This window comes from Oryx dammah, unplaced genomic scaffold (assembly GCF_014754425.2).
Source record: "Oryx dammah isolate SB20612 unplaced genomic scaffold, SCBI_Odam_1.1 HiC_scaffold_21, whole genome shotgun sequence".
Lineage (NCBI taxonomy): Eukaryota > Metazoa > Chordata > Mammalia > Artiodactyla > Bovidae > Oryx > Oryx dammah.
The window spans coordinates 45,414,856-45,440,990 of NW_024070205.1; the positions used below are offsets into that span (position 1 = coordinate 45,414,856).

Consider the following 26,135-nt stretch of genomic DNA (forward strand, 5'->3'; position numbering starts at 1 on the left):
AGTAAGGGGCAAGTGAGGGCTCAGGATCTGTGGGAGTTCCACTGAAAGGTGGTATGGAGACCTGTCTTTCATGTGTTGAATGAATTCACCTCTCTTTCCCTTAACATGTATCAGAACTTTATTATGAACTGAACTCTCTCATCACATACTCCTGTTCCCATTCTTTCTTTCACAGGAGCTCCCCCGACCCCCAGTAAGTTTCTTGCAACTCTGCATCTGTCTTGGGCTCTGCTTCTTAGAGAATCCAAAATGAAACACCCTCACTTTACATCATATGTAAAAATATGCTGAGATGAACTAACGACATAATGAAAAAAATAATATAATTTTGGTGAGAAAAAACCAAAATGAAACAAAAGAAGATATGCTCTTTGCTCACTTTTATTGTCTACCCAATATTAGTTTGAGGAAATACTCCTGTTAGTAAAACTTCTTCCTATTAGGAAAAAGTAGTTGACTTTCGTACCTTTGTATTCCTGAACAAGACTTCTAAAATAATTGAAATAAAATCTACGGGGGAGATACTAAACACCAAAGTAAATTATTTCTTTCTGACTATGTAATATTCTACCCAAGAGCTTAGTTATGTTCCCATGGGAAGATCTTTAAACTTTAGAAGTTTTTATAGGTTGAAATAAGGAAATAGATTGGGCTTCCCAGGTGGCTCAGTGGTAAAGAATCCACCTGCTAGTGCAGGAGGCCTGGGTTCAATCCTGGGTTGGGAAGATCCCCTGGAGGAGGGCGTGGCAACCCACTCCAGTATTCTTGCCTGGAGAATCCCCATGGACAGAGGAGCCTGGTGGGCTACAACCCATGGGGTCACAAAGAGTCAGATATGACTTAGCAACTAAACCATCACCACCAGGAAATAAATTAGAAAATAGAAAAAGCAACTAAAACTGCAGTATGAGTGAGTGAGTGAGTGAAGTCGCTCAGTCGAGTCCGACTCTTTGCGACCCCGTGGACTATAGCCCACCAGGCTCCTCCCTCCATGGGATTCTCCAGGCAAGAATATTGGAGTGGGGTGCCATTTCCTTCTCCAGGGGATCTTCCCGACCCAGGGATCGAATCCAGGTCTCCCGCATTGCAGGCAGACGCTTTAACCTCTGAGCCACCAGGGTATAGTCCTTTGAATTTTCTGACAAAGTTCTTGTGCTTCGTTACAATGTAGATGCAGTTGATTATGACAAGTTTTACAAGATGGTACAGGAACTCTTTGGTCCAGAAGTGAAGAGTCAAGATGTGAAATGCTTTTATAGGAAGCTCTGCAACAACCCAGATGCATCTATAGACTGGTGTGAGGTATCCACTTTTCTTGTTTATAATATGAAATCCTAGTATTATTTTCCCTTGTTCAGCAAAAAAAAAAAAAAAGTTAACCCTATAGGGGTTAACCACAGTGTGCCTGTGGCACGTTTCAATGCCTATATCCATTAAAGGCAAGGCACTGCCCATAATTAAAAGTGAGTAAGGCAGACAGGTGGGCTGCAGTCCATGGGGTCACTAAGAGTCGGACACGACTGAGTGTTTTCACTTTCACGCATTGGAGAAGGAAATGGCAACCCACTCCAGTGTTCTTGCCTGGAGAATCCCAGGGACGGGGGAGCCTGGTGGGCTGCCGTCTATGGGGTCACACAGAGTCGGACACGACTGAAGCAACTTAGCAGCAGCAGCAGCAGCAGAAGGCAGACAGAGTAAGGTTTTCATTACATTCTAAATGAGATATTCTTTTTCAGTAGTGTCAATGTATATAAATGTCAGTATATCCCTATTTTTAAGAGAAGAATGAGGTTGACCAGCTCTTATGTTTCCTGAGACATTTTCTTATCAATCGGTATTGACTCCTTAGAGATCATTCTGTGTTATTGGAAGAACATATGTGAAGAAGCATATTTGATTGCAAAGTAATCTGTGAACTATGGAAAAAGAGAGGGGAAATTCTTCACTCATTTAAAACTCACAGAAGACTGCATTCTATTGATTTGTTTATAAATCTAAAAGGATTTTAGGTAACTTAGAATTGAAAAAATTGCACACAGAGTCATCAGAATGATCTCTTAAATTATTTGGCTGTCTCTGAAAAATCAGTAAATATAGTAGAAAAAGAAATAGCAAGGATTTAATGGATTTGACTATCACATTTAAGGAACTAGTAAATATGTGTATATAGAATTTTGTATCAAAGATTTAGAAGAGATATATCTTCTCAATTACATGTCTTCTCAAAAACCTTACTCTGTCTGCCTTCTGCTGCTGCTGCTGCTGCTGCTAAGTTGCTTCAGTCGTGTCTGACTCTGTGTGACCCCATAGACAAAATTGACTATGTGGAAAGCTAAAAGTAATATTTCAATTGATTCCAATTTGATAAAATTAGAAACCAATAGTAAATGATAGCTCAGATCCTCAAAGTCAAACAAATAAATTCATCAATTAATTTTGGGGAAAAAATTGCAAACAAAAAAGTACTTCTATTAAGCCTTTAAGGAACACAAAATTCCTGAACTGAAACCAAGAAAGAGCCTGCAGGACCTTCCCAGAAGGTCTGGGACAATACAGACTGCTCTGTGTCCCCGCTTGTTGTTGATTGGGAAAAGCAGCCTTAGAAATATACCATGACTCCCTAGGTTCTCCATATAGAGCAAAGGACAGGCCCTAGCAGTTAATGTTTGAGGAAGTAAAGGATGAAGAAACAAAGACAGGAGAGTCAGGCAGGAGAGTACCTATAACTTGAGCAGTTATGGCTATAGCTTAAAGAGTTAAACATAACAGATCTATCACAAAGACCCCAGATTCTGTTTTAAAGACAGAACCCTAAGTATGAAGCATGTACCTAACTTTTTCAGATATTAAAACACCCACCAGGTTGACTGAAACTTTATCCAGAAGTTCACTGCATCAGTAGCATGTAGCTGGCATGTAGCCCCCAGACTAGTTAGAACCAGAAAACTGAAAATGGAGATTCCAACACATCAGCTAATCAGGGAATTTGAGCACAAGCTGATTTTGATTGTGAGCACAAGCTGATCACATACCCTGATTCTCTGCATCTGACTTATTTCACTTAGCATAATACTCTCAAGGTCCAGTGTGTTAATGCAAACAGCAGGATTTCCTTTTATCTAACCTAACAACTTGCCTGGAAAATCCCATGGACAGAGGAGCCTGGTAGGCTGCACTCCATGGGGTCGCTAAGAGTTGGACACAACTGAGCAACTTCACTTTCACTTTTCACTTTCATGCATTGGAGAAGGAAATGGCAACCCACTCCAGTGTTCTTGCCTGGAGAATCCCAGGGACGGCGGAGCCTGGTGGGCTGCCATCTATGGGGTCACACAGAGTCGGACACGACTGAAGCGACTTAGCAGCAGCAGCAACCTAACAACTCAAACTCATGTTCACCGAATCAGTGATGCCATCAAACCATCTCATCTTCTGTCATCCCCTTCTCCTCCTGCCTTCAATTTTTCCCAGCATCAGGGTCTTTTCTAAGGAGTCAGTTCATTGCATCAGGTGACCAAAATATTTGAGCTTCAGCTTCAGCATCAGTCATTCCAATGAATATTCAGAACTGATTTTCTTTAGGATTGACTGGTGCTCAGCTTTCTTTATGGTCCAACTCTTGCATCCAAAAATGATCACTGGATATATTGGGTAGGCCAAAAAGCTCCGTTGGCCTTTAATATAAAAATAAAAGACACATTTTTCATTTTTCACCAAGAACCTTATTGAACAATGTATTCAACGTTTTGTTCCACTGCCTTCAGCAATTTTTCAGGCAACTTCGTAATTCCGTCTTCCCCAAACTTCTCACCTTTTTGACCAAAGAACTGTTCCAGGTGCCTTTTTCAGTCTTCAGGGGAATTGAAACTTTTTCCATTAAGAGAATTTTGTGATGACTGAAATAAATGGACATCTGGAGGTGCAGTGTCTGATGAATATGGTGGATGAATCAGAACTACCCAACCAAGCTGTAACAGTTTTTGCCTGGTCATCAAAGAAACATGAGGTCTTGTATCATCCTGATGGAAGATTATGTACTTTTTGTTGACTAATTCCTGACACTTTCCGTTGAGTGCTGCTTTCAGCTGTTCTAATTGTAAGTGGTACTTGTTGGAATTAATCCTTTGGTTTTCTGGAAGGAGCTCATAATAGAGGAGTCCCTTCCAGTCTCACCGTGTATACTACATCACTTTCTTTGGATGAGGACCGGCCTTTGGTGTGGTTGGTGTCATTTCACCTGCCCCATGATCCTTTATATTCCATATTATTATACGGTATCCACTTTTCATTGCCTGTCAGAATTTTTTTTTTCAAAAAATGGAAAGTTTTCATCACATTTCAGTACAGAATTGCATGCAGAAATATGGTCAAGAAGGTTTTGTTCATTTAACTTTATGTGGAACCCAAACATCAAAGTGATTAACATAACCAGGCTGGTGCCAGTGACTTTCAATGCTCAATTTGGATGTTTTGAGTATATTGGCTATCTCCTGCATGGTATAACATTGACTGTTTTCAGTGAGTGTCTTAATTGGATTGCCCTCAACCACTCTACCTGACCACAGGGTACTGTCTAGTGTGAAACCTCCAGCATGAAACTTCATAAACCACTTTTGACATGTTTCATCAGTCACAGCAACTTCTCCATACAGAGGACAAACTTTTTGCTTTTTTTTTTTGCATTGCAACTATGTTTTAATTCCTTGAAATAATGAAGCATAATATGCCAAAATCCAAAATGTTGCTTTTTTTCTTTATTCAATATTAAAAATGGCTACATAAAAATTCACCAATTTGATGTTTTTTTATTTTTTTTTATTTTTTATTTTTTTTATTAAATTTATTTATTTATTTTAATTTTTACTTTACAATTCTGTATTGGTTTTGGCATAGATTGACATGAATCCACCACAGGTGTACATGCGTTCCCAAACATGAACCCCCCTCCCACCCCCCTCCCCACAACATCTCTCTGGGTCATCCCCGCGCGTCAGCCCCAAGCGTGTCATATCCTGCATCAGACATAGACTGGCATTTCAATTCTTAACACCAATTTGATGTTTTTTTAAATGCATGCTGATATGACAGCTGTGACAACCTAATAAAATTGGCTTTTTTTTTTTTTTTTTTACATTTTGACAAAATCCAATTTATCACAGCCAGGTTCTCAAGGTTCATTGAGTGTCTTAAAACTGCCTTGAATGCATTTTGTATATTCAGTTCAGACACGACTGGCATGCTGTGATTCATGGGGTCGCAAAGAGTGGGACATGACTGAGTGACTAAACTGAACTGAACTGAACTGAACTGACTGTCATTTCACATTATTATCTGAAAATTATCTCACATGACTTTCTGAAGTTAAACAGCCTGCTAATATTGGTATTTGTGTTGTATTTTGCACAAATAGCTTATTGTATTGATTGCATTTATAAAAGGAGGATGTGATAGGCAGAATGCTAAAGATGTCCCCCATGCCAACCACCGGCCCCAAGATTCTTGTCCTGTGTTCATCAAATAAAACATCGAAGTAATTTAGTACTGCTGTGAAGGGACTTTGCAGATGCAATTACGATGGCTAATTCAGTTCAGTTCAGTCTCTCAGTTGTGTCCCACTCTTTGCGACCCCGAGAATCACAGCACGCCAGGCCTCCCTGTCCATCACTCACTCCTGAAGTTCACTCAAACTCATGTCCATTGAGTCAGTGATGCCATCCAGCCATCTCATCCTCTGTCGTCCCCTTCTCCTCCTGCCCGCAATCCCTCACAGCAGCAGGGTCTTTTCCAATGAATCAACTATTTGCTTGATGTGGCCAAAGTATTGGAGGTTCAGCTTTAGCATCAGTCCTTCCAATGAACACCCAGGCTTGATCTCTTTTAGGATGGACTGGATGGATCTCCTTGCAGTCCAAGGGACTCTCAAGAGTCTTCTCCAACACCACAGTTCAAAAGCATCAGTTCTTTGGTGCTCAATTTTCTACACAGTCTAACTCTCACATCCATACATGACTACTGGAAAAACCATAGCCTTGACTAGAACGACCTTTGTTGGCAAATTAATGTCTCCGCTTTTGAATATGCTATCTAGGTTGGTCATAACTTTCCTTCCAAGGAGTAAGCATCTTTTAATTTCATGGATGCAGTCACCATCTGCAGTGATTTTGGAGCCCAAAAATAAAGTCTGAGACTGTTTCCACTGTTTCCCCATTTACTTCCCATGTAGTGATAGGACCAGATGCCATAATCTTAGTTTTCTGAATGTTGAGCTTTAAGCCACCTTTTTCACTCTCCTCTTTCACTTTCATCAAGAGGTTTTTTAGTTCCTCTTCACTTTCTGCCATAAGGGTGGTGTCATCTGCATATCTGAAGTTACTGATATTTTTCCCAGCAATCTTGATTCCAGCTGTGCTTCTTCCAGCCCAGTGTTTCTCATGATGTACTCTGCATATAAGTTAAATAAGCAGGGTGACAATATACAGCCTTGACGTACTCCTTTTCCTATTTGGAACCAGTCTGTTGTTCCATGTCCAGTTCTAACTGTTGCTTCCTGACCTGCATAGAGGTTTCTCAAGAGGCAGGTCAAGTGGTCTGGTATTCCCATCTCTTTGAGAATTTCCCACAGTTTATTGTGACCCACACAGTCAAAGGCTTTGGCATAGTCAGTAAAGCAGAAATAGAGTCTCTTGCTTTTTCCATGATCCAGTGGATGTTGGAAATTTGAACTCTGGTTCCTCTGCTTTTTCTAAAACCAGCTTGAACATCAGGAAGTTCACGGTTCACATATTGCTGAAGCCTGGCTTGGAGAATTTTGAACATTACTTTACTAGCATGTGAGATGAGTGCAACTGTGCGGTAGTTTGAGCATTCTTTGGCATTGCCTCTCTTGGGGATTAGAATGAAAACTGACCTTTTCCAGTCCTGTGGCTGCTGCTGAGTTTTCCAAATTTGCTGGCATATTGAGTGCAGCACTTTCAAAGATCATCTTTCAGGATTTGAAATAGCTCCACTGGAATTCCATCACTTCCACTAGCTTTGTTCATAGTGATGCTTGACTTCACATTCCAGGATGTCTGGCTCTAGGTGAGTGATCACATCTTCATGATTATCTGGGTCGTGAAGATCCTTTTTGTACAGTTCTTCTGTGTATTCTTGCCACCTCTTCTTAATATCTTCTGCTTCTGTTAGGTCCATACCATTTCTGTCCTTTATCGAGCCCATCTTTGCCTGAAATGTTCCCTTGGTATCTCTAATTTTCTTGAAGAGATCTCTAGTCTTTCCCATTCTGTTCTTTTCCTCTATTTCTTTGCATTGATCGCTGAGGAAGGCTTTCTTATCTCTCCTTGCTATTATTTGGAACTCTGCATTCAGATGCTTATATCTTTCCTTTTCTCCTTTGCTTTTCACTTCTCTTCTTTTCACAGCTATTTGTAAGGCCTCCTCAGACAGCCATTTTGCTTTTTTGCATTTCTCTTCCATGGGATGGTCTTGATCCCTGTCTCCAGTACAGCGTCACAAACTGCCATCCATAGTTCATCAGGCACTCTGTCTATCAGATCTAGTCCCTTAAATCTATTTCTCACTTCCACTGTGTAATCATAAGGAATTTGATTTAGGTCATACCTGAATGGTCTAGTGGTTTTCCCTATTTTCTTCAATTTGAGTCTGAATTTGGCAATAAGGAGTTCATGATCTGAGCCACAATCAGCTCCTGGTCTTGTTTTTGCTGACTGTATAGAGCTTTTCCATCTTTGGCTGCAAAGAATATAATCAATCTGATTTCGGTGTTGACCATCTGGTGATGTCCGTGTGTAGAGTCTTCTCTTGTGTTGTTGGAAGAGGGTGTTTGCTATGACCAGTGCATTCTGTTGGCAAAACTCTATTAGTCTTTGCCCTGCTTCATTCCACATTCCAAGGCCAAATTTGCCTGTTACTCCAGGTGTTTCTTGACTTCCTACTTTTGCATTCCAGTCCCCTATAATGAAAGGGACATCTTTTTGGGGTGTTAGTTCTGAAAGGTCTTGTAGGTCTTCATAGAACCGTTCAACTTCAGCTTCTTCAGCATTACTGGTTGGGGCATAGACTTGGATTACTTTGATATTGAATGATTTACCTTGGAAACAAACAGAGATCATTCTGTCATTTTTGAGATTGCATCCAAGTACTGCATTTTGGAATCTTTTGTTGACTATGATGGCTACTCCATTTCTTCTAAGGGATTCCTGCCCACAGTAGTAGATATAATGGTCATCTCAGTTAAATTTGCCCATTCCAGTCCATTTTAGTTCATTGATTCCTAGAATGTCGATGTTCACTCTTGCCATCTCTTGTTTGACCTCTTCCAATTTGCCTTGATTCATGGACCTGACATTTCAGGTTCCTATGCAATATTGCTAACGATGACTAATTAGTTACCTTAAAATAGACTGTTCTGGATTATCTGGGTGGACGCAATGTAATCACAGGAGTCTTTAAAAAGGGAAGAAGAAGGCGGAAGAAGATTCTAAGTGTGAAGGATTTGAAACACCATTGCTGGTGCTGAGATGTAGGGCCCCAAGTAGTAGGACTGAAAAGAGGCCTCTGAAAGGTAGGGGCAGCCCCACCTGACGGTTAGCAAGGACATGAGGACCTTGGGCCTTCCTTTCAGCATGCTCTCAATCCTTCAAAGGGAATTAGATGCTGCATGCACCATGTTTTGTACTCATGGAAAGTTAACAGCAATTTCTGAAAAGTAATAAATGTCTTAATCTTTTAATGAATATTGCTTTTTCTGATGGAAAGAAAAATGGAAAAATACAACAGAGTCTGATAATCTTGGTCTTCCCAAGGAATAAAACCTAACTGTAGGAAATTATTCAGGCAGTTGATAGATGTTGTGAGGTTTGGATGTGGGAGAATGTAAAGGAGGAAGTAGTTACCTTTGTGAAACAACTGACGGAAGGACATGTAAACACATAATGCTAAGCCATTATCTACATCAAAGGAAACAAATGTTATTATAACAGACTGATTGGTCCCTCACGGACAGCTTCTTAGAAAGGTGCGCTCCCAGGCCTACAAGTCAGAACTGCACTTGAGTAAGATCCAGTGGTTCATATCCACACTTGAGTTTCAGAAGCTCATTCTGTTCATTTACTAACAAGACCAGCTAGTCTCAAGTTTATGAGAAATACAGTGTGTCATTAACTTCTAAGAACTTTATTTCTGTATATCATAAGACAACTGAAAAAATAGCCATCTTATGTTTCAAATTCCTTGGAATTACACAATCTTGACAATTTATTCACAAATAAAAAGCACTTTTTTTCTTCAAGATATTCTTTTTATAGTAATTGATTAACGCAATTTCTGGAGGGTAGGATTTGGAACAGCAAAATTTCAAAGTGAGTGAAAGTGTTAGTTTCTCAATTGTGTCCAACTCTTTGTGACCCCATAGACTGTAGCCTGCCAGGCTCCTCTGTCCATGGAATTCTCCAGCAAGAATACTGGAATGGGTAACCATTCCCTTCTCCAGGGGATCTTCCTGACCCAAGGATCAAACTCGGGTTTCCTGAACTGCAGGCAGATTCTTAATTGCCTGAGGCACCAGGGAAAGCCCAACCTTCCCCCGACCCCCACCAATAAAGAAATGAAAAGTCTTGTTCAGGAAGATTTATGGAAAATGGGTAGGAGTTATTGGAGAGTGGCAAAATTCAGCATCAGGGTTCTCAATTGAGCACTGAGAACTGTCTGATGAAGACTGATTTGATTTCCAAGCACATGCCAGCTCCTAAATGAACTATCAGTCTGAGCAAGGACATCAGCCTGGGACATCAGTTTATCCATTGGAAAGAAAAATCTATAACTGCTCAAAACTCATGCCCATCAGCATGCAGTATGCTGAATAATATTAAACTGCCTTCTGATATTTATATCAGAAGTTCGTATTTATAAAGCAATATGTTGATTGTTAATTCAAAGTAAGCCTTCAGATTCAACCGACATTAAATCTCTTACTCTACAGCCATTTCTGAGATACTGTGAGTGTTTACCTGTGTTGTTTGGATTTTCAGATCTTTGGCTACTTTACCTCTGAAGAAGAGTCTCTTATTAACCAAATGGATCAAGAAAATTTGGTTTTCCTCATTTCTAGAAAACAGCGAGTTGTAATTTCAGGTGATAATTTAATTTCCCTAACAAATTAACGTGGGTTTTAATATTTTCTCAAAAATAAATATTGGGAATACAACATTTCCATTGAACCATTTTCCATCTTATTTACTTGATCAGTAATTTATAACAAGAGAGGGGAGTGACAGTTTCAAATGCAGAATCAGAAGAAACTTGCGGTCGAATTGGAAATATTATTGTTGCTCTGAAGGACACTAAGTAGGGAATATAAGGAGGGAAAATTCCCATTTTTTAGAAATGGTTCAGATCTCAAGTTAAATGTCTCCACAATGTCACCTCAATAATGTGTGCTCCAGTACCAAATGGATCAATCACATTTAAAATATATATATATATATTCTTAAAATTGAATTTTCAAGTTTTCACTTATTAGAACTCTTCCCAAGATCCCACCCTTGATTATCTTATGGAGGTTAGCATTAACACCTCTCGAACTGTGAATTTGGGTCAATAACAGAGGAGTGTTAGCTCAGCTTGAGGTCTCCAGTTTAGATATGACATTTGCTTTAAAATTTGAGCCTGGGTCCCATGAACTCATTTCCCTGCCCACTACTGAAGCCATGGGTTTTCTTTCTTTTCCTCCCTCCAGGGAGGGAGAAGTCCAGGATGTGGAAAGGAATCCTCCAGAATCTGTCTCTGTCCTCAAGCATTTCATCTCAAATTCTGAGATGAAGGGCATAGTCTAGATCAAACCTGGTGTTCTTTAAAAAAGAAGAAAAAAAAAAAAATCCTGAACTTACTTCAGTCCTTTGTGAACAAAACCCACCCTGGTTTTTGACCCTTCCTTAGCCCAACGATAGAGCTCACCAGAGCCTAAACTCTGGGCTTCTCCATGGCAACTGTCATCAAAGAACAGAAGCCAGGGAGCAGCGGTGATGCTGCTGTCATCACTTACTGAGGAGGGGCCGGTGACCAGGGGAGACGGGTTTCTGGCCTCCTAAATTAGAATTTCAAAAGCATCTTTATAGATGGCTATTGAGTTCTGTAACTTGTTTATTCACTCAACAAATATTTGTTAAGGTCTACTTTGTAAGCCAGGCTTCCCTAGTGGCTCAGTGGTAAAGAATCTGCCTGCCAACTCAGAAGATGCGGGTTCAATCCCTGGGTTGGAAAGATCCCCCGGAGAAGGGAATGACAACCCACTCCAGTATCGCTGCCTGGAGAATCCCATGGACAGAGACGCCTAGCTGGCTACAGTCCATCGGGTTGCAAAAGAGCGGGACGTGACTTAGTGACTAAATAACTTTGTGAACTAGGTGACTTTCTAAGTGCTGGGAACACAGCGGTGAACAAACAATCATAAATCCCTGACCGCCTGGAATCTATATTCTAATAGGGGAAGAGAGAGACAATTAAAAAAAAAAGTGAGTAAATTAAGCGCTATAGAAAAAAATAATAAAGTGAGCAGATTGTGGAGAAAAATAAAGCAGGAGTGAGGGAGGAAGTTGGTTTGGACATGTGAACATGTGTTGGGACTTTAAACAGGGTAGTTGGGAAAGACCTGGAGGAGATATGAGGGTAAAGCACACACTCCAAGCTGGAGTGGAGTGGTGAGGGAGGGAAAAGAGCAGAAGTGGGCGAGGTTAGAGAAGCATCAGCGGTGAGGGCACTGATGTCCAGGGCCTTGTGGCCATAACAAAGACTTCTAAGACAAAGCTGTGAGAGGGCCTGGCCTGAGTTACGCTTCTACGAATGTTCTGGCTTCTGTGACTAAAGTGGTCTATAGAGGGGAAGAAATGGAAGCAGAAAACATGATGGTGGCTTGGCATAAAATATTCTCAACAGCTTTTGTGGTTTTTTTTTTTTTTTCATGTTGACTCCTCCAAGGAGTCTTTTGGAACTTTTTTCCTAATTGCAGGAAAATCCTGCAGGAAAATTTTCCTGCAGGAAAATCCATCCCCAACTCCCTCTCAACCTCATTCCCCCAACCCTCTGACGTTTTACTCTCTCAGATACTGTGTCTCTGCCTATGTACTGTATGTACGTCCAAACTTTGACACAGAGAGTAAGAGTTGTTTACATGCCTTGCCTACCAAGAACCAATTTGTACCCTTTTGGAGAAAATAATTTCTCTGTTGAGAATGTGTGGGTTAGGCAGATAATACTGGAGTATGAAATTTGTTCCCTTGCTTTTCCTCTCTAAACATTTGCAATTATAAAAACTTGATTTAAATCATCCTGGGAAGAGGCTCAATATGTGTGGCTTTATCATTCAGCACATAGGCAAAGAAACGTGAAAGTGTTTTCTCCAAAATGCATAAAGTAAAAAAAAAGAAAGCCTAAAACAGTATTAAGGCAGTTTCATTTTTTTTGTACTGGAAAGCCTGAGATAGTATTAAACTTTCGTTCTTTGTAAATTGTATGGTGACAGTTCAAAGAAAGAATTCCTGAATGTGAAGATCTTTAAATAGAAATAATTCTAAAAGACATTTGGAAAACTCATTTCTCTGAAATGTGCACTTGAAGGTGGGGCTAGGTTGTGATCTTAACAACTTCTATGGGAAGTCATGGACCACGTTTAGTTGGAAAGCATTAAAAAGTCAAATTAGTATCTCTAAGGATAATTAAAAAGTGATAGTTGCTCGTGTAACTAGAGCCTCTCTAGCTTAACATTGGTTGTTTCCTTTTTCTTTTCTGATTAAAATTCTAACAAGTGACTTTTAGGGTCTTTACTGCTAGGAGCTGAAATGAGTGTGTGCCATTCACAGGGAGTAGAAGACGGGATGTGATTAAGTGCATTGTCAAGGTTCCTCAGTTGGATTTACTAATAACAGCTTCTCAGAAAGGAATGATAACAGTCTTCAATAGCCAGGTAATTTGAGAGCTTGGTTTCCATCCTCTCTCCTGCCTTTCTCTTTTGTTTTGTCTATGCATTACGCCTATGTATCAGATGCAGCGGAAACCATAACCATATTTAAGAATTATTACAAGAAACAAAGCCAGATATTATTAAAACAAGAAGCTTGCTCAACCCCAGAGCAGCTTTTGAAAATTTAGTAACCATATTTGTCATTGTTCCTCAGGGTACCCTATTGAACCACGTGCATCAACACAATTAAAGGATGCCCTTAGATAATTTCTCAAATAAAATGATAAAAAGTCACAAGTCAAGTGATTTTGTCATAATACTACCAAGTAATAAAAGGTTCCAACAAGAAACCTTGTGCTTGAGGTTTAAAAAAAGGCTCAGATGCTAGCTCCTCTATTTTACCATCCTATATGTTAAGCAGGGAACTTAATGAGCCAACTTACATCTTTTCATGTCTCTTTTTCTCATATTTGTAAAATGAGGACAACAGGATCAGTCCCCTCACCCTCAGAGCACTGTAGTGAACATCAAATGAGATAATGAATATGGAAACATTTTAGGGCATTATTATTATTAATGTCATTTCTTTCTAAATTTATGTTTTTGGACTTCTGTTTTCAAAATATGAGGGATTGTAATGGAATATATGATGACATGATAAAATATGATCTAGACAAGTGTTTGGTGTTAAATATACAAAAATTGATTTAATTATTAATTTATTTTTAAGTAGAGTCAAGCTTTATACAAATAAAATATGTTTAAAATAATTATCACGTGATTAAAATTTCAACAATGATTTTCAGCCTTTCAGTGATTTTCATCACAGGCAGCCAGATTGCGTCAGAGGACCGCCTGCACCGAGAGGTGCAGCAGGAGATTCTGAGTGCAGATGTGGATGGAGACTGGCTCCCCCTCCCGAGCTCCACCACAGCTATGCATGTTACTTCTAGGCCCCAGTTCCTCTTTATCCAGACCAGAGAACATCTCTCCCTAGGTAGTTGTGCTGTTTGCATGATTTAATCAACATAAATCACTTAGCTTTGTTGTAAACCCTTGATATATAATGACAATTGTAATTATAAACAAATAATGTGAAAATAAAAATGGATTTGCCTCATTAAGTAGGCTTCCCTTGTGGCTCAGCTGGTAAAGAATCTGCCTGCAATGCAGGAGACCTGGGTTCGATCCCTGGGTTGGGAAGTTTCCCTGGAGAAGAGAAAGGCTACCCACTCCAGTTTTCTGGCCTGGAGAATTCCATGGACTGTAGAGTCCACTGGGTCACAAAGAGTTGGACACTCACTCATTAAGCATGAAAACCTTCCTCAGTCTCTTTTTTCTCTATGCATTATTATCCTTTTCCTTTTTTTACCTTTAATTCCTCAAAAATATAACTAACATGGTATCTAAAGAAAAACAGTGAGAAGAAAAATTATGATGTTCATAATGAAATAGTTTAGGACTATGTGAAATAAATGAGATGGCATTATCAAATTTCCAGAGATGCATGTGTGTGTCTCCTTCTCTTTCATATACACAAAGGATTATGAAAATTTTAGAGCAGATAAGGGAATTTTAAAGTGACTTCCACTAAAGATGGACAGAAATAGAAGAGGAATTTCTCTAATCCCTTTATTTTTTCCTTTCGAAAAAAGTCCCTGGTTGGAAAAGTATTTTTGAACTCTTCAGATGAAAGACAGTCTGTGATGACCACAACTAACAGTTCAAGTAATCTCTTTGACTCAGATTTTCTGCTTTTCACATAATCCATCCTTCTAGAAAGCCATTTTCTAAACTTTCCCAAATACCATTTGAGCATGCAAAAGAAACTAGGTCATTAATAAACTTGGGACCCTTACCTTCACCTTGGGAGCAGTTAACATGTCTTAAGGGTATAAGAGGGCTTACCTGGGGGCTCAGTGGTAAAGAGCAAGTGCAAGAAACACAAGAGATGAGGATTGGTTCCTTGGGTTGGGAAAATACTATGCAGAATGAAATGGCAACCCACTCCAGTATTCTTGCCTGGGAAATCCCATGGACAGTGGAGCCTGATGGGCTAGAGTCCACGAGGTCACAAACGACTTAGACATGACTTAGCAACTAAACAACAACAAGGGTATAAAAGGCTGCTCATGCACTTACTAGCTCTCCTTAGATAAATCCATGATTCTTCACTAGTATAATACTTAGGATATTATATTCACTCAATACATATTTATCGGGGCTTCCCTAGTGACTTAGATGGTAAAGAATCTGCCTGCAATGCAGAAGACCTGGGTTCGACTCCTGGGTTGGGAAGGTCCCCTGGAGAAGAGAATGGCAACCCACTCCACTAATCTTGCCTGGAGAATTCCTTGGACAAAGGAGCCTGGTGAGCTACAGTCCATGGGATCACAAAGAGTAGGACATGACTGAGGGACCAACACATACACATATATTTATTGAATAAAAGAGAAAACCCACTAGATAGAATGTTCTTAAATCTCAGTAACTTGAGAGATAACTTTCAAATGAAATGCTTTTTTTTCCTTATATCAATCTCTATTCATATTGACCTATTTACCATTCTTGCCATTGCTGTTAGCATTATTTTGCAGTCCCAAATTTTAGTATCAGAAGTTGCCCTGAATAGTTAAGGAATATGAGGAAGTGTGCAAATAAAAGGAACAAAATAATAAAGTTTAAGAGCACAGTAACTGGGCTTAAAGATAAGACACAGAAGCATAAAGTTGCCCAAAGCGAACAGTGCATTATTCCACAGAGACAGGATTTTCAGAAGCAGGAGGAACCGGAAGACTCACAGAAGGCAGAAATGACAATTAAGATTAAACCTAGGAGATACCATAGTGCTTTATAGCCAGGATTTTCATCTTTAATCATAGTGCCAACGGGGGTTCATTATTCTCTTCCTTTTTTTTTTAATAGATGAAAGTTCAGACCAGTACCAATGTTACAGTAAGTACTTTTTAAAATTCTTAATCAAGTTAAGATGATTGATGCTGATTCTTCCATAACTAATCAAAATCTCAGTGAAGAGCCTGAATAGGCTCTGAGAATAAGATATTTTCATAGGTTGTAGTTTTACCTTTATTGACTAGGATCCAAACTAAACCTTGAGCAACAGCAAAGAGGATACAGATCTTGTTTTCTAAGTTAATTTGCTTGGAAATTGATTATTCCCTGAAAGCTTCAATTTAAAAGCTTTGGCTGCTTTTCTAAGTGCTCACTATTAAGGAATGTTAAAAAAACAAAAATGGGCAAAACCCACACATTGTGAGGACAGGGAATTAGTCAGTGATATTTATTTGAAAACATTTAAAACTTGAAAACAGCATAAAAAACTTGAGTACAATTTTGTAATTGATTTAACCCATATTACTAATTGGAACAGTAATCTTGTGGCAAATGTTGTAAAGCTATGGTGACTTCCCACTGTAGAATCCGTGGCTTCCCACGGTGGCTTTATGGGGGACGGGGAATGGTTGGTTTTCACCTTGCCTGTATGTACTGAAATGCACTGAGATACCAGGCAGAGGAGTCTCTGAGTCTCTGTTTCTTAAACTTTCTTAAAATTCCTAATGGGTTTTACAGAAGATTCAGGGCATACCTGGAGCACCTGGAGCAGTTTCTGGCACAGACACACTCACCAGTGGGAGCCTTTGTTCCTGTAACATCGTGTGCTGTCAGTGATAGTATGGGTCCAGGCCACGCCAACCTGGTGGCTTTTGGAAGGCATGAGGCAAAATTGTTGGCCTCAAGTTGATCCCTGACCAGATGATCACCAAGGTCTTATGCAGCTAAAAATGTTAAGCATGAGGACAGGGCCCAAGAACTTGCTTAATCAGTGCTGCAAATCTAGTCCTATGTCCTATGAAGAAGTGTTCTCATGGAGAAGAACAGTGCACAAAGATGATTGCTTGGCCAGTGGCTATGTGCTTCAGGGAGCTGTGCCAAGGCTCTGACTGTGCCATTCTCCAGCTGATGGTGCTGAGAAACTCAGGGTAAAAGGGAAAAAGATGAGACCCTCTTGTCAAGACATCAAAGAAGAGATATTGTGTGGCTCCTCTGCAAATAAGGGGGCAAAATGGTGCTTTTAATGTAACTAATCTACTCCTTAGAAGCCAGTCATTATGTGATAGAACAAAACACAATATAGTCCAAAACATAACATTCCGATTCCATGTTTTTCCATCAGGATACCTCCTGGATTACAGGATGTGATTACCTCTCACAGCTGAAACGAATTGTTGCTACTACTGAAAGGACCATTATTGTCTGGGATTATAAAGCTCAAGGGAGCAGCCAGGTACTGTGTTAAGGGAAATACTCAAAGAAATTGGATTGTCTTTTCCATACAGGTAGGATGGGAGCAGCTCACTTTCTCTATTGAACATCAGTTTCCTCATATATAAAATGAAAGTGAAGTGAAAGTTGCTCAGTTGTGTCCGACTCTTTGCAACCCCATGGACTATACAGTCCATGGAATTCTCCAGGCCAGAATACTGGAGAGGGTAGCCGTTCCCTTCCCCAGAGGATCCTCCCAATCCAGAGATCGAACCCAGATCTCCAGGACTGCAGGCAGATTCTTTACCAGCTGAGCCACCAGAGAAGCCCATAAAATCGGGGTTAACTATTAATAAAATAGTCTAGTCCAACAGTAATATTCTGAGCCTTAATTAAAAGGGAACATATTTTCATTTAGCATATGTTTAATTTGTTTTGTTTTTGAGAGCGAGAGATTGACTAGTTCATTTCTCATTTTACACCTTTCTCTGAATCCAAGTATTATCTTTGATTATGCTCATGTTATCCAGTTCAGACTTTCAGTCCAGCTTTATTTGGCAAGAGAATTACTAAAATCAAATACCTAATTGTGGCAAAAAAATCTAATGGGGTAGATGTTAATGTTAATCCTTTCAGTAAATGAAATGTTATAGCTTAACCAATTTACAGTATTTATTGAGCATCTACAGAAACAAAGAACATGTTCCCTGTACTGACACAAAACTCAGCCTCGAGGAATCTCATGAACAAACATAATATGTAATACAATGGTACAGAAAATTATAAAGCAAAAAAGAACAAGAGCTCAGGGAGAGGTGAGACCACTAAGAACTGGGGTTATTTAAATATGCTCTCAGGAAGCAAGCTGACTTTGAAGGACATGGAAGATTAAGAAATAATTTACCCTTCCTCTGTGCCATACTAGTCTCAATGAAAAGTAAATTTCCTATGCTTGTCCACAATACTGGCCAACTAATCCCTGGTGGCTCAGACGGTAAAGCGTCTGTCTACAATGCGGGAGACCTGGGTTTGATCCCTGGGTTGGGAAGTTCCCTGGAGAAGGAAAAGGCAACCCACTCCAGTACTCTTGCCTAGAAAATCCCATGGACGGAGGAACCTGGTGTCCGTGGGGTTGCAAAGAGTTGGACACGACTGAGCGACTTCACTATCACTAATGATGCCAAGATGATTTTAAAGGAGACAGCTGTTTGCTTAATGTATTTTAAAATGAGATTTGTCACTCAGTTCAGTTCAGTGCAGTCGTTCAGTCGTGTCCGACTCTTTGCAACCCCATGAATGGCAGCACGCCAGGCCTCCCTGTCTATCACCAACTCCCGGAGTTCACTCAGACTCACATCCATCAAGTCAGTGATGCCATCCAGCCATCTCATCTTTGGTCTTCCCCTTCTCCTCCTACCCCCAATCCCTCCCAGCATCAAAGTCTTTTCCAATGAGTCAACTCTTCACATGGGGTGGCCAAAGTACTGGAGTTTCAGCTTTAGCATCATTCCTTCCAAAGAAATCCCAGGGCTGATCTTCAGAATGGGCTGGTTGGATCTCCCTGCAGTCCAAGGGATTCTCAAGAGTCTTCTCCAACACCACAGTTCAAAAGTATCACTATCTCATGTCATATAGTTTGATTATAATCTCTTGCTTCTCACTCTCTTGTTTTCACTCTTGCTTTTCAATCTCACAGAAGCGTCTATGAGACACACTGTGTTGAAAGCATCTTCTTCCATGCTTCAGTACCCCTGCTTCTTCGCTCTTTCCCTTCTCATATTACCCCCAAGATGGATCATCTCTTAAATCTCTGTCCTTCAAAACTTGAATCTCAGGTAGATGCTATAGCCCTGCTTTACTCCCTTGCAGTGGCTAAGCACTGCTAGAGAAGAACTCAGAACCAACTATTTGGCATCGCTACAAAGTAAGGGTTTGCCACCTCACTTGAGCACTCCAGTGTCTTCTATCAACCTGTTTCTGATTCTTGCCAACTCACTTTCCCTCTCCTGGCAAGCGTTCCCTTTCAGCAGATTAACTTCTTCCTGTTTCTGAGAATACTGAGTCTGGAAGGTTTGTCCTCTTTCAAATTCCAGCCTTAATTAAGCTTTAACTAAGAATGCAACACTACTTCCTTCCTTTCTTTGGTCCTCTCTCTAAAAACAAAATCTGACACTCTCTGTATCCAACACCCCCCATCCTCTCCTGCCTTGTCCAGAACAAGGCTTCTTACCTTTCTCTTTTTTTGACATTATTCTCTTCTCCTAGGATCCTCCTTTTCAACCTCTTCTGAATCCTCCTCTCAACCAATTCAGATCTCAGATCCAAGGTCAACTTCCATGACCATGGGACCCAAAGTGACTTCTTCAGTAACTCTTTAACACAGCGCTCTGGCTTATTTTTTAAAATGTATATCCCATTATCTGGAATTATCTGTTTTATTCATCTGTCTCCCCCAACTGGGATAGTAGTTCCACAAAGTCAGAAACTTTTGTTCATCACTAACAGCCAGTGCCTAGAATGGTTCTTGCCATATTGTAGGTGCTCAATAAATGTTTGTGAATGACTGAATGAACCTGTCAATGTTCAAGTTTTATTCATTCTATAGGAAACAAGAGAGATTTAAAAAATTTTAAATACTTTTTTCTTCTCTCTTAGATAGAAACTAAGTTCCAGGAAAGCAATGGCTATATAGCTTAGTGAACCCAGTTTGATAATACAGAGCCAGCATGATAGATGCTTGCTGAATATTTCTGGATACATGTAGATGTTAGGATATTTTTCTCCTTGTAAAGTAATAGGGATTTTGATATTAGATTTGCCTATTTACTACTCATTTTTATTTCAATGGTCTTTTAACACCTGAACTTTTTTTTGCTTCCTGTTAATATTGCCTTACAAATTCAAGAAAAGAATATTCATAGTAATATATCAGAAAATCTCATTATTTATTGGGCCAAAGAAAGATACCTTACACTTTTCTCCAACAAAACGCCCAAAAGCACAGTGTTGGGCTAACAGTAAGTGTTCATTAACTTCTACTTAGTTGACTTTGTTTTTTTTCAAGTTCCTTTAACAGTGGGAGTATCTAAAATGAAAAACATCAGAAAAGTAAAATCTTATAAAGAATAAGAGCAATATTTAAATTTAATATTTAGATATTTAGAGCAACACAATAACATTTAAAGTGTTCTTCTGTTTCTAGGAAAACTATTTTGTCATAAAACCTATGGATCATTGCCTCCTCTGTGTGTGTGTAGTGTCTCTGCCTGACCAACTCTGCCGAGATGACATCCTCTTGGGGGATGATGGTGGTTTTGTGAGCAAATTCACAGTAAATAGTGAAGACTTTGGATTAAAGCAGGCAAAATCAAAAAAAAGATTACAGAATCAGGTCTTAGACTCAAAGAACTTCAAAAGGTAAGGATATTATATGGGTATTCCAATAGTTTTAATATAGACATTGTTCAAGTATTTATATAATGAAAATAATATGCCAGACCCCATGGTAGATATTTTAAATACAAAGCTGAAAAAGAATTTCTTTTTTGTTTTTTTTCACCTCAAGGGACTTCCATTATAACAGCGAAGACAGGAAAATCAGCAACTGAAATCCTTATTTCAAATGCTATTGACAGTTAAAATCTATAGATACTTGAATGAATTAAAGAGTTCCATGAAAAATTAAATCATAAAAAAGGAAAAGGTACATATAACTGTTTACTAGTACTTAAATATGCAAGAAGATTCTAAACATAAAACCAATGGATACAAGACTCAAAGAGTTTGATAGATTTGACTATACATAAAATCAAAAGATAATATCTTGAAAAATAAATAGCAAACTGGGATAAATATAAAAATATGACAGACAGTGGGTTACTAATCTTTAATAGGTATTAGAATTCAGTTAAAAAATAATAATTTCTCAAGATAAAAATTGGCAAAGATGATGAACAGATTATTTACACACATACCCACACAGTAGAAATAGTCAATGAAAGTTTCAAACTGATCATCAGGCAAAAATGCTAACAACAGATATCTCCAACTGATGAGATTATGGGTGATTTCTATTGTCTTCTTTATAATTGTAGTGTTTTTGAAGTTTTTAGAGTAAGGTATATATTAATTTTATTAGCAGAAAAACAGACTTTTTACTAAATACAACCTTTTTATTAATCAAAGAAGTGCAACTTAAAGTCATATACAACTTCTCACTTATAAAATTAGAAAAGATTAAAAATGGGTACAATGCTGTGAGATAGGCATTCTCTCTTACTGCTTATGGTGAAAACAATGAATTGAATCCCTTTCTGGAAAGCAGTTTGTGCAGATGCATCAAGGATCTTAAAAAACATTTATACATTGAGACCTGTGATCCCCATGTGTTTAAAAAGTTAAGCATGATTATCACAGCATTATTTCTAATAATGAAACATCCAGTGTCCAACAATAGGGGAATGATTAATTTAAATAAGGAACCATTTAAATAAATAATTCATGCATTATATAAATGTTTAATATAATATAAATTCTATAAGTATATTTACATATTTTTAAAGTGTCTATACATGTGTAATATATTTATATGTAAAATACATTTTTATCAGAGTCCTAAAAAATATTTAAGGCATCAAAGGCATGCAATAAATCACAGTATAACCATATTAGAGGATGCCATGCATCCCCATTAAATTATGTTTTGAAAAATATTTAATAATATGGAAAATATTCATAATATAATACAAAGTAAAAAAACTTTTGTTTTTCTATGTACATTTGAATCTAGTTTAATTTAAAAACACACGGATATCCATATGTATATGTGTCTGTGTGTGTCTGTGTACTTCTACATAGAAAGAAAAATGCTGAATGGAAATATACCCAAACGTTAACAATGATTCTCTTTGGAACCTAAGAGAAGTGACTTTTATTTTCTTCTTTATGTTTTTCTACTTTCTAAATTTTGTACAAACAAAATTTTTTTTTCACAATAAGAAAAAAACCTTAAAAATACAGGATTATATTTTGTTATTAATATAGCAAATGTTTTATCCCAGAGTGAGAATATGTAATTAAAAGCTCATTTACAGCTATTGCTACAACAGAATTAAGACTAGTCCATTGCTGAAACTCTAAGAATGACATAATACTTGTCTGGCTCCATTTTCCATCTTTCAAATATGAACAGTATGACTTAGTTCCACCAAAGTACTAGCCTCTAATGGGAGACTTTCCCAAAATATGATGGGCTGTTCTATCCATTATCAAGCACTTTATTCCCATTATGATAGGCTCTTAGATGCCAAGACATGAATCTTCTCTTTACTGAGATATGTGTCTGCTGTTGCTGCTGTTTAGTCACTAAGCAGTGTTTGATTCTTTGCAACTCTGTGGACTGTAGCTCACCAGGCTCCTCTGTCCGTGGGATTTCCCAGGCAAGAATATTGGAGTGGGTTGCCATTTCTTTTTTCAGAGGGTCTTCCTTACCCAGGGATCAAAACCAAGTCTCCTGCATTGGCAGGTGGGTTCTTTACCATTGAGACACCGGGCATGACTTAAATTATTTGAGACTGAAGTATATATGGTGGCTCAGACAGTAAAAAATCTGCCTGCAATGCACAAGACCTGGGTTTGATCCCTGGGTTGGGAAGATCCCCTGGAGGAGGGCATGGCAAACCACCCCAGTATTCTTGCCTAGAGAATCCCCATGGATAGAGGAGCCTGGTGGACTACAGTCCATGGGGTTGCAAAGAGTTGGACATGACTAAGCCACTAAGCACACACACACACACACACACACATATACTTAGGCTGAGTGTTGAGGCAAAACATTGTAGAAATTGAAAAAAGTAGCCAATATCCAGAGTTCAAAATTTAACACAATGTGACATGGAAAAAAGAAATCTCCCTCTTCACTCTGTTTAATCCAATATTGTCAAACTTTCCTGCCTTGAGTTATAATCATGTTTATTTCTCAACTACAATCTAAGAAACTTGATGGTAAGGATTTTACATTAATCATCTTTATGTCCTCAGTACCTAGGATTGGGGCCATAAAGCTCAACCAGTGTTTTTGACTGAGGAACAAATACACTGGCTTCCCTGGTGGCTCAGCAGGTAAAGGAGCCACCTGCAATGCAGGAGATGTAGGAGATATGGGTTTTATCTTTGGGAGCATGGCAACCCACTTCAGTACTCTTGCCTGGGAAATCCCATGGACAGAGGAGCCTGCTGGGCTACAGTCCATGGGTCGTGAAGAGTCAGATGCAACTGAAGTGACTGAGCACAGACACGGCAGACATATGACAGTTGTCCTGGCCTCAGCTTCACCAGTGATCTGGGACTGAAAAATTCCTTGTTCTTCAGTTTTAAATGTACTCATGGGAAATAGGAAAATGAATTGACTCACAGAAGATAAAAAATATTTTAAAACAGTCTTCTGTTTGCTTGATCAGAATTTTTTCAATAGGGTAAGGATGATAGTGGCTTCTCTGGTGGTTCAGTGGTAAAGAATCTACCTGCCAATGCAGGAAATTCAGGTTTGATCCCTGCTTTGGGAAGATCCTATGGAGAAGGAAACGGCTACCCACTCTAGTATTTTTGCCTGGGAAATTCCAGGGATAGAGGAGTTTAGGAGGTCATAGTCCATGGGTTTGCAAATGAGTTGGACATGACTTAGCTATTAAACAACAGCAACAAAAGATGATAGGGTTAATATTGGACAGAAATTCATCTTGATTAAAATTTAATTCTGAATCTATAGCTCAAAATCTGATAACAAACTTTTATTTTTTATTTTAAAATATGCTAGATGATGAAAATGTAGTTAAACAGTTGAAAGTTGCACAACGCATAGGATACTGTTCATACATGGAGGCTTTACTATAGCTCAGAGTTGCAATTTGGTTAAAGTAAAAGTGAAATACCAAATAGAAATTCAACATGATGTGTCTGTGAGTCTAACATAATCCCCCCTTTTTTTTCTTGTAATTCCTAGTGTTAAAAGGAAGCTACATAATGACTGGGTTATGAAAATTAGATATATTCCAGCCTTAAATTGCTTTGGATCCTGCTCCTTAGACAATGTTCATTCATTAGTTTTGGAATCGTTGAAAAGAATTGAGGATAATTTGTAAGTACAATGGTTTATATACATAAACATTTTGTGACTTTCAGGTGTTTTCCTTAAACTCACGGCAGCCTTGGAGCTTTTAAATTGGTTTTTAGAAGAATCAGATGTTAAATATCCCATTTGTTCAACAAGATTAATTAGATTTTTCAGAAGGCAGTTGAAGTTATACAAATATGAACATGATTTCTCTTTTCTTAGAAGCAATTCTGCTCATTTGTTGTTTATTGCTGTATTCTATTAAAATAAATCAATGTTGATATATCTATTTTTTCCAAATATAATTCTATTGGTAAAACTTTATACTTTAAAAATCACTCTCATAGGTCAATTGACTAGCCAATTACCTATGAGTATCTGTAACACAATCATCGTGTTTCATGTTTAATAAATACACAAAATGGCTTTCTTATAGACAGGTGAGTTTGAATAGTGTATAATCTTAGTTCCTCCCTAGTTAAATATTTATTAATAGTTATATTGATGTATAGCAAGGTTATACTAATATATAGTGACTATAAAACAGCCATTGTATTTTTTAAAGAGAGATATATCCTACAGCATGTATAAACCTCAAAAATGTTATGCTAGGTGATAGAAGCCAGACACAAAAGACTGCATATAAAGAATTCCATTTAAAGGAAATGCCCAGAAAAGACAAATTGATGGAAACAGAAAGTAGTAGATTGGGAGCAGGGGGAAGTAGGGATCCCAAGTGGGCATGAGAGAACTTTCTGGGATTAGGGCAGGCTGAAGAAGAAAGAAATCACATGATCACATCAATAGATGCAGAAAAAGCACTTGACAAAACCCAATACCCATTCCTGATAAAAACTCTCCATCTGGACATAGTCATTATACAAGTTTTAGAGAAATAACTCAAAATGGATCATATACCCAAAGATAAAATGCAAAACTATAAAACTCCTAGAAGAAAATCCAGATGACTTTGGGTTTGGCAATAACATTTAAGAAACAACTGCATGAAAGAAATCATTGGCAAACTGGACTTCATTCAAATTAAAAATTCTGTTTTGAAAAAGACACCATCAAGAGAACAAGAAGATAGGCCTAGATTAGGAGAAAATATTTGCAAAACATATATGTGATAAAGGACAGTTATCCAAAATATACAAAGATCTCTTACAATACAACAATAAAGCAATCTGATTGAACAATAAGCAAAAGATCTGAGCAGACACATTACCAAAGAAGGTATACAGATGGCAATAAGTATATGAAAAGATGTTTCACATCCTACATCACTAGAGAAATGCAAACTAAAGTCACAGTGAGATATCATTACACACCTACAAGTGCTCAGCATCCAAAACACTGACATCAAATGCTGGCAAGAATGTGGAACAATAGGAACTCTCATTCAGTGCTTGTGGGAGTGTAAAATGAGCACAGCCACCTTGGAAGATAGTTTGGCAGTATTACTGATCACCCTCCCTAAAACTCTATTCTCTTGGCTTCTGGGAAGCCAGAGTTTTCTCCCAGTATCTTATGTTTGTTCTTTTCCCTTGTGATCTCTCTTTTTGCATCTGCTATTTTTGTGGTGGCATTCTCCAGAGTTTTGTCCTTAACCAACCTTAATAGTCATTTTCTATGCAAATCTTGGGCTATTTTCCTCTATCCCAATATATTAATACCTGTATACTGATGAAACCCAAGCTGTCTTGAAACTAGACTTACTTATACCTACCTTACTTATACCATGTCCACCTAGATATCTCATAG

The 26,135-nt window shown here is 38.5% G+C and overlaps 1 protein-coding gene across 1 annotated transcript in view; it reads left to right on the top strand.

Moving 5' to 3' along the window:
- WDR64 (WD repeat domain 64) overlaps nt 1-26,135 on the top strand; it is a 123,156-nt gene that overhangs the window by 11,622 nt on the left and 85,399 nt on the right. The window contains exons 2-8 of the mRNA XM_040263575.1: nt 1,172-1,302; nt 10,050-10,152; nt 12,876-12,979; nt 15,902-15,931; nt 17,172-17,282; nt 20,463-20,677; nt 24,261-24,395. Of these exons, the coding sequence (XP_040119509.1) occupies nt 1,172-1,302; nt 10,050-10,152; nt 12,876-12,979; nt 15,902-15,931; nt 17,172-17,282; nt 20,463-20,677; nt 24,261-24,395 (829 nt within the window). The remainder of the gene's footprint in view (nt 1-1,171; nt 1,303-10,049; nt 10,153-12,875; nt 12,980-15,901; nt 15,932-17,171; nt 17,283-20,462; nt 20,678-24,260; nt 24,396-26,135) is intronic.